The sequence below is a fragment of the Saccopteryx bilineata genome, chromosome 12, assembly GCF_036850765.1.
Source record: "Saccopteryx bilineata isolate mSacBil1 chromosome 12, mSacBil1_pri_phased_curated, whole genome shotgun sequence".
NCBI classification, from domain to species: domain Eukaryota; kingdom Metazoa; phylum Chordata; class Mammalia; order Chiroptera; family Emballonuridae; genus Saccopteryx; species Saccopteryx bilineata.
In genome coordinates, this window is record NC_089501.1 from 15,356,938 (window position 1) to 15,370,639 (window position 13,702).

General features: G+C 39.9%; 1 protein-coding gene across 4 annotated transcripts in view; it reads right to left on the reverse strand.

Moving 5' to 3' along the window:
• MCM9 (minichromosome maintenance 9 homologous recombination repair factor) overlaps positions 1–13,702 on the reverse strand; it is a 73,962-nt gene that overhangs the window by 55,473 nt on the left and 4,787 nt on the right. For all 4 annotated transcript variants that reach the window (XM_066248476.1, XM_066248475.1, XM_066248477.1 and 1 more), the window contains exons 3-6: positions 12,217–12,533; positions 10,208–10,289; positions 5,148–5,348; positions 379–504 (exon numbers count right to left, since the gene is read on the reverse strand). In XM_066248476.1, the coding sequence (XP_066104573.1) occupies positions 379–504; positions 5,148–5,348; positions 10,208–10,289; positions 12,217–12,533 (726 nt within the window). The remainder of the gene's footprint in view (positions 1–378; positions 505–5,147; positions 5,349–10,207; positions 10,290–12,216; positions 12,534–13,702) is intronic.

A 13,702-nucleotide genomic window follows, 5' to 3' on the forward strand; every position in this document is an offset into this window, starting at 1 on the left:
GAAAATCTTAGGATTTCTTTTGGTTTTGGAATTCTAGAAAGTACTGTAGCTCCTAATATACAAAAGTAGGCAAAATTAGGTTTACAGTTGTAAATACACAAAAAACAGTAGGTTTACAGTTGTAAGTACACAAAAAACAGTTTATTCTATTATTATTTAGTAATTATTGTATTATTTTCCATGAGAACAACTGTAGACCTACCGTTGCCAATCCCTGTATAGATGCTGGGTTAAGTATTAGATAGTCAGACAACTCTCAGCTTGAAATGATTACATTTGGAAAGTAAAGCTCAACAAGCAATTTTTACTCAGGAAAGAAAAATTTTAGCTTCTTTCCCTATGTTTAATATTTAAAAAAATTTTTAAATAGGTACCAACCTCTGACTCGTGTTCCTGTAGCATCAGTCCTTTGAATCCCACCAGCCAGCACCATGGCCACAGCAAGTTTTACAAGATACATTCCAAAAACTTGAGGGCATAAGCTAGCCAGTATCTCATTCCTTCCTAGAAAAAGCAGAAAAGATCAGAAGTCACCACAATTTTCAAGAAATCATAACTGAACATTTCCTTCCTACCCTATCTTCCTATAACACACTCCACCATTTAAAATGATCAAGAGGACCATTCCAAATGACTAAAAGGAGTGAATAACTTAGTTCTTTCCTTTTTTTTTTTTTTTTTTTTTTTTGTATTTTTCTGAAGCTGGAAAGGGGGAGAGAGTCAGACAGACTCCCGCATGCGCCTGACCAGGATCCACCCGGCACGCCCACCAGGGGCGTCGCTCTGCCGTGACCAGAGCCACTCTAGCGCCTGGGGCAGAGGCCAAGGAGCCATCCCCAGCGCCCGGGCCATCTTTGCTCCAATGGAGCCTTGGCTGCGGGAGGGGAAGAGAGAGAGAGAGAGGAAGGAGGGGGGGGGGTGGAGAAGCAAATGGGCGCTTCTCCTATGTGCCCTGGCCGGGAATCGAACCCAGGTCCCCCACATGCCAGGCCGACGCTCTACCGCTGAGCCAACCGGCCAGGGCCAGTTCTTTCCTTCTTAATGCCATGAGATGAAGAGTCTGCTTTATTCCTGGGTGCTACCTGCTTAATTGTATAAACTGATCATACCTCTTTTAGAGGAGACAAAAAACAATCTCTTTTTCTCCTTCATCAGGCTAATATTTATCCCTTAAAAATAATACTGGCTGCACGTTCTGTGCCGTAATTTCAGTAAAATTATTCTGTTGTATAAGTAACTGGAAAGTGCTTGATTTCAGAACAGTGAGTTGGACTGCAGGAGCCAGTAACCTTCACATATAGATACCCGGAGCTTCTCCAGAGGTGTAAGAAGAAAAATTGATCCCCTCTGTGAGACAGTTCCACATTTGCTCTGAGCACTTTGGTAAATTCTGCTTTATTCAGAATAAGTTATAAGGGTACAAGAAAATTAAGATCATTATAAACTTCAACTCTGCCAATCCAAGCTGGAGGTCTTGGATTCTTCCAATCATGTGCTTTAAATATGAAAATATCAGTGTTTTACATTGTTTTTAGAAATGTCAAAACACCAAATCTGAGTATCTGACTATCCCATCTATGAATAAAGTACATATTTCATTAGATTACTGGCCTAATCAACCAACCGAGGAGTCTAGGAGATTCTAACAAGGATTTCCAGAGCCTATTTTAACTCACACAGAATTCACTGATGGTACATTCATGTTAGAAGTTGTTAATGTCCACATGCTGATAACTAATTTGCATGTTTCAGGACTTTAAACTCCTCTGAATTTGTACTCATGTTTCAGTGATAGCTGTTTTGAGGAGGAAAATAATCGTGTAAGTATTCCTTTAGCTGATAATTCCAGTTCCAGAAACTTGTTTGCCAAGCTATCAAAGCAGGGGAAAGGGACTTCCTCCACAACTTACGGCCTGATACGCAAAGGCTACTTTTTGTAATGAATCAAAATGGACTCAGTGGCATTAAGCTTTTTGTAATGAATCAAAATGAACTCAGTGGTCATACATGGTGATATGACCTGGGACAACAGAAATGGTGAAGGAAGACATCACTTCAGTATAAAGGGGACCAAAATGAGTTAGTAAATCCTGGAAGGAAATTATTAACTGCTGGAGGGAATTCCTCCTCTCCTGACGTAGAAAGCCCAGAGAAGAAAAGATGAAGTCCTGGTATCTAAGCAGATAAGAAGGCCCAGCAGCGGGTAGTAAATTCTGACCAGAGTCTGGAGATTACACCTACAAAGAAGGAAGGAATAGCCCCCCAAAGCACAGACTGTTGGGAGACATTCAAGCGAAAACTAGACCAAAGAGCCAGCTTTGTTGAGTAAAGGTGGATTTAGTGACTCTTGAGTCAGATGCCTGGACTCAAATCCCAGTGCTATTTACTTACTGTCTGACCTAGGGCGAAATTTCTCAAACCCTTTGATTCCATTTCCTTATCTATAAAATGGAGATAATAGTAGAATCTCATAGAATTACTGAGGATCAAAGCAGTTAGTAAGTGTACAGCACAAAGAACAAATGGCCTGACTGGTGGTGACATAGAGGAATGAGCATTGACCTAGGATGCTAAGGTCCCAGGTTCAAAACCCCGAGGTTGCCATGAGCACAGGCTCATCAGCTTGAGTGTGGGGTCGCCGGCTTGATCCCAAGGTTGCTACCTTGAGCCCAAAGGTCGCTCATTGGCTTGAGCCCAAGGTTACTGGCTTGGCCTGAGCCAGCCAGTCAAGGCATGGATAAGCAGCAGTCAATCAACAACTAAAGTGATGTAACTGAGTTGATGCTTCTCATCTCTTTCCCTTCCAGGCTCTCTTACAAAAAAACAACAAAAACAAAAAACAAACAATACCTGCACACAGCAGGAGCTACTTAACTGTTAACTATTACATTACCCATATTACTTGTGCTTATTTCTGAACTTAACATTTCATTAACAGAAAAGATATAATACAAAGGCAGGTCTGAGGTACCAGAAAATGCAAAGGGGAAGGGCCATTCCCCTAATTTGTTGTCTAAAGTTGAAAAACTCGATTTCTTGGATAGTGGCAATAGAGGCTCCCCTGGCAATATCATGGAAGAAAATATATTAGAATGGATACCACCTCCTCCACCCCCCCCCCCCAAATTTCTGGTTCTATGCCATGTTAATAGTATGGCTATGGCCCTTTGTTACCCCAATGAAGAGAACTGCTTACATCTAAGATAACTGAGTCACACTAGAGTGGGCTGATGGCCCAAAGGACTCCAATCCATATGTGTGGGTTTCTTTCCAGTATCTAAGCACCAGGAACACATGATCACATGATCCCTGAGGTCCCTGTAGATTAGAATAAGGCCTCTGGCTTCTCCTAGTCAATATCCACAGTTTCAAGTCTTAACGAAGCAGGTTAACCTCTAAGTAATCTCTGGCATTAGACTAGCAGAATGAAGATGCCCTGTTGGACATAGCACCTCACCTTCACCCACCCCATCCACAACATACATATACTTCCTGTTCTTTTTTCCAGTGCGGCATTTTATTTGTACATATGTATTACATCCCTAGAAAAATCTCCCCTCGTTTTCGTCTTGCTTCTTCATGGTTCATGATGCCATGCAGGAGCAGGTTCTGCCGTTTTTCTAAATCTCTGAATTGTACACCAAATCTGGGACTGAGTACTCCACACTTGTTTAACCTGCCATGTGGTTCACAACAATTTTGCCAGCTCTGTGAGAATAATTTCAAATTCGCCAATGTGAGTATGCTTCATCATCACCATTAGAAACCAGACGATGTCGGAGCATGGTCTAAGAACCTGGCACTTGCTTCTCGTTTTGGCATTGCTAATACTCTTGAGAGCATCAGCCAGGACATTTACTTGCACCATTCTGGTGGCATGGAAAGAGAGTGGAAAGAGCCCTTCTTAGTTCCCACAAGGTTATTATATGCTTTCTTCCTTTTATTCAGTAAAATGAGTTGTACATCTATAACGTTCTAATTAAACCAAGATAGACTCTTTTCATCTCCAGCACAAAGCACTTCGGAGGGCCTGGTCGGGGTGCTGTCTGACGCCTTCCCTTCACTGTCTCCAGGCAGAGCTGAGCTGAGGAACTGTGGTTATTAAGGAAGACAGGTCTGAGGGAGATCTACAGGTTTTTGTAAGGATTTGATCCTCAGAATTGGAATTAAAAAAATTCATTTAAAAACATGTATGAGTCACATAAGGTTTGCTTAATAAAGCCACAATATAAAGACCTTTGGTTCTTTCTGTATAGACCAGATAAAAGAATGACCAGGAACTGTTACATATATGCTACATATATAAGCAAGAAATTATAACATTCCACAAAATAAAAGCAGACTGCCTCTATTTAGCAAATTAGGGCCTTTTTTTTTTTTTGGTGAAATGGTATCTGTCCAGTTCAGCATGTGATGTAAGAATACAGTAATCACTGTGTATTAGAGTGGAGGTGAAGTTTATTAGAAACAGCTTATTACTGCCTTTGGTTTATTACCTCCAAGGAAGAAGGAAAACAGACATTTGAAGATTTAATCAGTGTTTTATACAATTTATACATTTGGAATTTTTGTAAAAAAAATACTTTACAAACCCAAAGGTTGTAATGTTTTAATCTATGTAATTTTAGCTTAGTGTCATAAGATTTTTGCTGTGATGACAAAGCTTTTTTTCATCTCTCATCATCTTTTCTACTGATCTCCTATTTTTAAATCTTCAGCTAAAATAGAGTGAAACTATTAATATAATTTAAATGACATCAGAAACGAAATAATGGCTTTAGTTTAATAGAATGAGGTGTCACAATAGGATGATTTTTGCCTATATAAGGAAGAACTGTATATTTAATTGGTAAAGAAAGTAGAAAATTCTGAAACTATTCTGTCAGTATAAGATGTCAAAATAGCTAGAAATGAAAAATCTCTTGGAATTCGGCCTTAATTTTCCAGATACCTAACTAGAAAAGGCTATGCCAGAAAAGAGCTGCAGGGAATACTGTGGCTGCAGGCACTGATGTCAGCTACTACCCTGTGAACTCGGTCACTGAGTGAGGGAGCATGTAGGGCTGTCCCCAACCACAGACAACCTGTTTACTGAATGAAATGCCACTAATAATTATCAGTGTTACAGTATACCCTTAATCACAAACCTGCAAAAGGATCAGTCTTATAGTAATCCCAAAACTCTTCAAACTCCTTTCGGACCTCCTCATCCATAATGATCCCTGCAGACTGCTCGTTATTTACTTGGACATAATTGGCTTTCAGGACGATCTCCACTTCACAGCGCACATCTTGCTGAAAGGGCTTCCACCGTTGCATTACGACCCCATAAATAGTGAGGTCATCACCTGGGAAAAAGCACCAGTGAGTCTAACAGTAGCATCCTGCGCGCCGGGCACAGACTTGCAACACAAAGGACCAGAACTAAGATATAAATCACTTCCTGACAAGGGCTGAGAATGTTGTAACTCATCCAACACTCATTCAGAAAATATATGGGTGTAAAAAACCACCAGATTCCTGATTTTCTTTTTTAGTTAGGTATTTGTATCTGTACAACTAACAGCTAAAGTCAGCATTTTTATTTTTCTTAATCTGTCACATTATAATCATACCAAATTATTACCCTTTACTGGGAAAATGATTTACTAGACAATTTATTCATCATTAATTACTATACTGGGTGAAATGCTTACTTATCCTCTCAGAATCGGGAGACATAAAGTTCTCATTTAAAGAGGTGAGAATTGTATCCAGAAGGTTAAACTATAATCGGTTTACTGTCAGGAAAGGAAAGAATCTAAGCGATGACTGATACTAGTTTTAATTTTTTATATATTAAATTGTACTCAATACATTTGTTAATATTTTATTTACTGCATTAAAAAATGAACAAAAAAATGAACGAAACAGGGAATGAATAAATAAATACCAAGCAACTATCTATACATGTTTTGAATGGTGGATTCATAAGAGCATCAGCACAATTATGAGGTACATATGATAGTCCAAGTTAATACTCATTTTTGTGTCCTATAATAAAAATTATAAAAATATTAGTTTCAGAAAGCTAAATTTCTTACTTTCATGCAACCCAGTCTCTGTGCCGCTGTCTCCTGAGTGTGCTTCCCATGGCGGCCGGCCCAGTCAGACCCAGCGCTGCCCTGCCGCCCTGGCTTCGCCAGCACACATCCTCCAGTAACTGCAGTGTCAGTGTGGGGTTCCTAACTAGACTATACATTCCTGATGGGCAAGGATTATGCACTTATGTCTTTTGAGTCTCACAGAAGTTTGTAGCTAGGGATAATGAAAACATAGGTGTGGACAGACTGCTTCCATACATTCTTTTTCTTTTTCTTTTAATTTATTTATTCATTTTAGAGGAGAGAGAGAGAGAAGGGGGAGGAACAGAAAGCATCAACTCCCAAATGTGCCTTGACCAGGCAAGCCCAGGGTTTTGAACTGGCGACCTCAGCATTTCCAGGTTGATGCCCTATCCACTGCGCCACCACAGGTCAGGCTACATTCTTTTTCATTAGTGGCATGTGAAAAAAAAATACCTAAAGATTTTTTTCAGTGCAGACAGAATTCAGTTTAGAAGAACAGCATGAACACACCATATTCTCTGTCAAAAGATAAATTTCATGTTCAAAATAATCATAGGTTTGGGTTAAAATCTAGAGTTCTAAAAAAAAAAATCTAGAGTCCTGTATGAACAAGGTACTTTGACAAAGACTTGTCCATTTAGCAGAAAATTCACAATCAAGGCTGTTATTTCCTTAGCATATTGTTTAGATAACTATAGTAATAGTTAATGTATTGACATAAATTTCAAACTAGGAGTTGGTGATTCTTGGATGGATGAAGTCTTTTGATCAAGAATTATTAACTGTAGATACTGAACTTTTATTTACATACAGTGTTTGCCTCATTTTAATGTCAGCTAAAATGACGTTTGGAGAAGTCTAAGGTTTAAAAGGGAATGATGGGATTTGGTGAAATGAAGCATTTTCAGTTTGGTAGGGAAGAACTGGGAAGAAAGAGATCAGACATACCTGTTGCTGCCTAGCACACATACCTGTGTTATCTGTTCTTTATAGAGATGAAGGTTACATTAGAAAAAATGGGAAATATTTAAAGCAGGGAATGTTGAGGTGAACTGAAAGGCAACTGCTGATATTCAGTAAGATTTAGCAATCATTTCCAGCTTCTGACCCACTGTCAATTTAACTGAAATGTTAAAAAGAAGTGGAAATTGTTAGGCAGCTTTTAAGTTATTTGGAATATGAGGATGAAAAAGAAAAGCTAAGCTCTCATATTCTCCTCACAGACAAAGGTCTGGACAAGGGGGGAATGCGTGTAGGGAACAGAAGATGGCAAGGAAACGGGTTTCCATCCCCTGTTCTTGGGCTGGAATTAGCAGCCTTACACAAGCGATGAGAGATTTGTAGTTGTGAGGACAATGCGTGTAGGGAACAGAAGATGGTAAGGAAACGGGTTTCCATTCCCTGTTCTTGGGCTGGAATTAGCAGCCTTATACAAGCGATGAGAAATTTGTAGTTGTGAGGACAACTCTGTTTGAGATTTGAAGTCTATAAATCCAAAAGACTTTCAAATTCTATTGCACTCTTCTGTCAGTATGGGAAGTTGACAGTGAGGGAGAAGAATGAATGAGGAGAACTGTGTTGTACAACTGTACTTTGGTTTGAAAAAGCCTTTGATTAAAATTTCAAGCTGATCACTTCGATGGCAGTCTGCTTGTGTGTATGCTGTTCAAGCCCAGGCTGAGCGGTGTCACGTTCATCTCATGGCCCTACCCTCTACCCACAGCCAAGGAAAGCACCGTTTATTCTCCTGTTCTCTTTCTGCATTATAAATACAAGCTATCACCAACACATCCATTTAAAAAAAACACCAATTTTATTAAGACTATCTCTTATAATATTTAAATGTGGTTACTGCAGAAGAGAGAATAATATTGACCCTCTTGGGTGACAATGCTGATTGACAAAACCTTCCAATATCTAAATTTTTTAAAAATATTTTATTTATTCATTTTAGAGAGGAGAGAGACAGAAGTGGGGAGGAGCAGGAAGCATCAACTCCCATATGTACTTTGACCAGGCAAGCCCAGGGTTTCAAACCAGCGACCTCAGCGTTCCAGGTCGACCCTTTATCCACTGCGCCACCACAGGCCAGGCTCAGTTATTTAATTTTTTTTTAATTTATTGAATTTATTGGGGTGTCATTGGTTAATAAAATTATATAGATTTCAGGAGTACAATTCTATAACACATCATCTGTATACTGTATATACTGTATTGTGTGGTCACCACCCCAGTCAAGTCTCCTTTTGTCACCATTTATCCCCTCTTTACCTCTTTCACCTCCTCCACCCCCTTTCCAAACATTTTCTTTGTAAAAACAATAATTTATTTTGGTATTCTTTAATATTACTTTATAAAACATATCAAGGACCTGTACTTATTAATTTTGTGTTAAGTAATACAAGGCTCATTATTTTTTATTTTATTTTTATTTATTCATTTTTTAGAGAGGAGAGAGAGAGAGGGAGAGAGCGAAACAGAGAGGGAGAGAGAGAGACAGGGGGGAGGAGCTGGAAGCATCAACTCCCATATGTGCCTTGACCAGGCAAGCCCAGGGTTTTTTGAACCGGCGACCTCAGCATTTCCAGGTTGATGCTTTATCCACTGCGCCACCACAGGTCAGGCTGAGGCTCATTATTTTTTTATGAGCTGATTTTGTTTTTCCATTTGGAATGGGAAGATTAAAATGTATAGCCCTAATCTTTTCAAGTAATATTGTGATCTAAAGCTAAGCATCGTTCTCCTAATAAAGTTCATTTTTTTCATCACTTTCACAGACTTGTGAAAGTAAACTATACACAATATTCTTTCAGATTTGTGTGGTAAGATTGCAAATATCCACCTTTAAAAGTAAAATATAATTATTATTTGAAAGGAAAAACTTGAAAAAAGGCCCAATTTTCTTAGCTACTTTGGAAGAGTAGTATTGACATGTTAAGAAAATCTCAAGTTAAGTCTGAACACTGATCACCTTCCATTTGAATGTAGTACTTGTCTCAAAGCAAATAAAATACAATACTTCTAAAAGCAAAAAAATAAATAAAAAAGTTCATTGTAGAACACTTACATTTTATTGACATAGGCTGACATTAATCCTTGCCCTTTCCCAAATACTTTTTGATTCTTCCCCGGATCCCAAATGAAGAGAGTAAGAGAGGGCAAGGTGAGCTCAGAGGGGCAAGGATCCAAGTATAACTAAGAATGACATCACAACAACCAGGCTTCTGGAGCCTCAGATTTTCAGAACAGCTCTGAAGCTCAGAGAGTCTTTAATTTGCTTGAAACACTGTAGATCATCCGGATCATGAGGCTGACAAAATGTTGTACACCCTTGGTTTAAACTCACCGTCATCCAAGGCCCATATGTTGGACACTTCTGATTAGTACACAATGAGTCAAACTCTATCTGCCTGAACCTCCAGCCCACTGAAACCCAATCACATCTTCTGTAATTCCAATTCCATTTCTATATGACAGTCTCCCAACAAATGAAAGTCGGTTGTCATGTCCTCCCCGAGGCTTATTCCCACTAACCACTCACAGTTCTTTCAGTATGATTCAAGTTCCCTCCCAAGCCAGGCAACTGGCCAGTGGAAACACTAAGGACCCTCTGAGGACAGAAGACCCAAATCAATGTGACTGCTATAGTAGTGTCACCAACACAGAGCAGAGAGAAACAATCACTTCCTTTCTTCTAGACACCATGAAAGCTATAGTAACATTTCACAGCCACATCCTCTGATGCATCTTACATAACTGCCCACACCAACATTGTTTTAAAGTTGCTCCTGTTAAGCTGTGGTGCGCTGAAAAGAGTCCAGGTCTAGAAGTCAGCAGATCTGGGTTCATGTTCCAGGTCTGTCACTTAACTTTCTAAGTGACCTTAGGCAAGTCAGGTTCTTCATCTGTAAAATAATCAGCTGGACAAGACCGCTAAGCTGCAGCCCAGCTTCTGTCCTGCAGGCATGCCCCTCCATGCTAGTCTCTGTTCTCAAGGAAAGCAGTACATCTCCATACTCACTAGTGGGAAAACAAAAAGTAGCTTTTCCACAGTAATATATTAGGACCTCCTGTGTAAGCTAGCAAAAGTTAATTCTTACCAGATTTGCAAGTGTCTACTAAGTCATCTTCTAGGATAACCTTCATAGACCGTGGAATACTTCCAACAGATAGCCTTTGAACCTAGCAAAGAAAAGAAAACAGATACTAAATATGCTTAAATATATGCTAAGTACATTCTGAAGCCTAGCAAATCTTGAAATGACCACTTCTATTTCTCTGTAGTGACATACAATTTTTTTTTAATGTATGGATTTCATTAGATAAGTGATTCTTTTTATTTTATTTTTTTTCATTTTTCCGAAGCTGGAAACGGGGAGGCAGTCAGACAGACTCCCACACGCGCCAGACTGGGATCCACCCGGCACGCCCACCAAGGGGCGATGTTCTGCCCCTCTGGGGCGTCGCTCTGTTGCATCCAGAGCCACTCTAGCGCCTGAGGCAGAGGCCGCAGAGCCATCCCCAACGCCCCGGCCATCTTTGCTCCAATGGAGCCTCGGCTGCAGGAGGGGAAGAGAGAGACAGAGAGGAAAGAGAGGGGGAGGGGTGGAGAAGCAGATGGGCGCTTCTGTGTGCGCTGGCCGGGAATCAAACCCGGGACTCCTGCACGCCAGGCCGATACTCTACCGCTGAGCCAACTGGGCAGGGCCGACATACAATTTAATTATATGGGGATTTACAAAATTTTCTTGCAAACTGTATATACTATCAGTTTAAAAATTCACTAAAACTAACCTGACCAGGCAGTGGAGCAGTGGATAGAGCATCAGACTAGGAAATGGGGACCCAGGTTCGAGACCCCAAAATCACCAGCTTGAACGCGGGTTCATCTGTTTTGAGCAGAGCTCACCAGCTTGAGGCCAAGGTCGCTGGCCTGAGCAAGGGGTTACTCTGTCTGCTGTAGCCCCATGGTCAAAGCACACAAAAAGCAATCAATGAATAACTAAAGTGATACAACAAAGAATTGATGCTTCTCATCTCTTTCCCTGTCTGTTTGTTCCTATCTATCCCTCTTTCTGACTCTGTCACTGTCAAAAAAAAAAAAAACAAAAATAAAAAAAAATTCAATACAATTAGAGTAAAAGAAAAACACCAATATTTGGAAAATATCTCCAAATATAATCTATCTGTGGATGGTCAAAATAAACACATGCTCCAACTACTAAACATAATTAACAAAGGAACTTACCAGAAATAAAGAAGCAGTTCTTTCCTGATTTCTAGCCATAAGACCTGGTACAAATCACTCAGTTCCTTTGATTACTCCTTAGAAAAAAAACCCTGGTTTTATTCTATGTGAACAAGTGCCCTGTAAAGACTTTCTCTCCCAGGCTCCCTTGCATCGGAGTGTGGTCATATGACTAAATTCTGGCCAAGAGGATATAACTAGATATGTTAAAGGAAACTTGGAAGGGGACTACATAGATGGTGACTTGGGTTAGATGGCAGGTGTTTTTGCCTATTCCTCCTTGTTTCTGTACTCTGACTAGGATACAGATGTGATGGAGTTGTAGCTGCCATTTTGGAATATAGACAACCATAAAAATAGAGGCCATGAGTTAAGAATGGTGTAGAAAGAACGAGTCTGAGTCCTTGATACTAAATTAGACTTTGTGTTTAAGTGGCAAGTACAATAAAAATCAGGTGTGTATTAAAGTGGTTATGTATATATACCTCATTTGGCACAGCAAATAAAAATTAGGCCTAGCCCCAAAATCCTGCCCATTCCAATATTGAACCCATTTAATATTCTCCTATTCCTTAGTTAGGTACGGCTAGTTTGAACTGCTTAAATACTCACTTAACTTTAACATAATTATTAAGTCATTCCATAACCCTCTTGCCAATACTCTGCATAAAATATGTTTATATCATGGTCTCTAACTACTCTATTCTGACACATGTGCAACAGGTTCACACTTGATCTTCCACAAAGTGATCTCACAAGTTTCACCTGTAACCCGTTGTGTTCCCAAGTCCTAGCAATTTGCCCATAGCTGAATAACACTTCTTCAAATCTGTCACTTTTCTCATTTATTTGATTATTTACCTGTTCCTGAATTTTGATTTCCTGATAATCTCTACACCTGCTTGGAGATGAAGACAAGTCTGAGAGGCAAGTGAATTTTGAAGAATTACATCTCTCCAAACTGGGACATGAAGACGGCCGGCGGAAGGTGTAATAGTGCTCAAAGTCAGCCTTTACCACAAATACATGCTTGCACTTGTTACACATGTAATCCCGTTCAAACTCCAGGATCTTCACGAGGCTTGTGCGAATCACTGTCCCAGTGACAGATAAAAAGTGTCCCACATCCTTGGTTTTAGGAATGTGCTCCCTCACCAGCTCAGGACAAACGGGCAAACCTGATGAAGGGGGAAAAAAACCAAAATTACCTCAACCTTGGCATTTTACTCCACGGAATCTACTTTTCTCATATTTCCTGAGGAAGAAAGTATAATTTCAGGGAAAGAAAAACTTCGAGTTTCACTTAAGAAAAACAAATAAAATCAATTAAGAAAATAGAAAAAAATTATTTCAAAGAACAATAACAATTATCAACAGACTTGCATAAAAGTACAAATCTAGATAATAACCAGGATCAACATTATAACCATGTTCAACAAAGACTATACTGCCACTGGCCACATATAAAATCAGTTTATGACCCTGAGTAAACCACAGGGCTGAGTGACAAGGAGATGGCAGCACAACGGCCAGAGTACCACAGTGCTGGAAGACTCCTGCTCTTTCAGTAAGGGCCAGGATTTACTAATATGTAGGTTTGGCAGTGTTTCCACCCCTTGAATTGCCTAGAGGTTTACTCACACCATCACTTTATCTTTTAGCAACCTTGTGGTTTTCACTGTTAGTAAAAAAGCAACTTAACAGGTACAAAATGTCAGAAAATTTTTATGTGGGAACACCCTCTTTCTTGTGTTTGGCTGTAATGCATCACTGGAGTAGAGTAAGGCTGGCTGTGACAGTCACAGGCTGCCTCCTAACAGGTTTATCAAAACAGCATTAGTTACACTGGTTCATTTCCCATGGTCCATTGTCTGGGCCTCAGAATTCAGTAGCTCTGACACCTGGTAAGTGCGCACTCAGAACTGTCACATTTGCCAAGCTCATGAGATAAAACCCTAACAGGTACGATTATACTTTAGTCAGCACATTTTCTCCCTGTTGATAATTATCTACTCCGAAAGCCAAATACAAAACAATAATCAGAAGGTAGTTTGGGAAGCATGGAAATTTTTTTTTTAAGCAACTAATATGAACTGAATGCTTAAGACACCAGGCTAAATTAATCTGTTGTTACAGGCTACAAGCCATGGTGGGATTCAGCTGGTTCGCAACGGTTCAGCAGAACTGATACCTAATTTTTTTTCTTTCTTTTTTTTTTCATTTTTCCAAAGCTGGAAACGGGGAGGCAGTCAGACTCCCACATGCGCCCGACCGGGATCCACCCGGCATGCCCACCAGGGGGTGATATTCTGCCCCTCTGGGGCATTGCTCTGTTGCATCCAGAGCC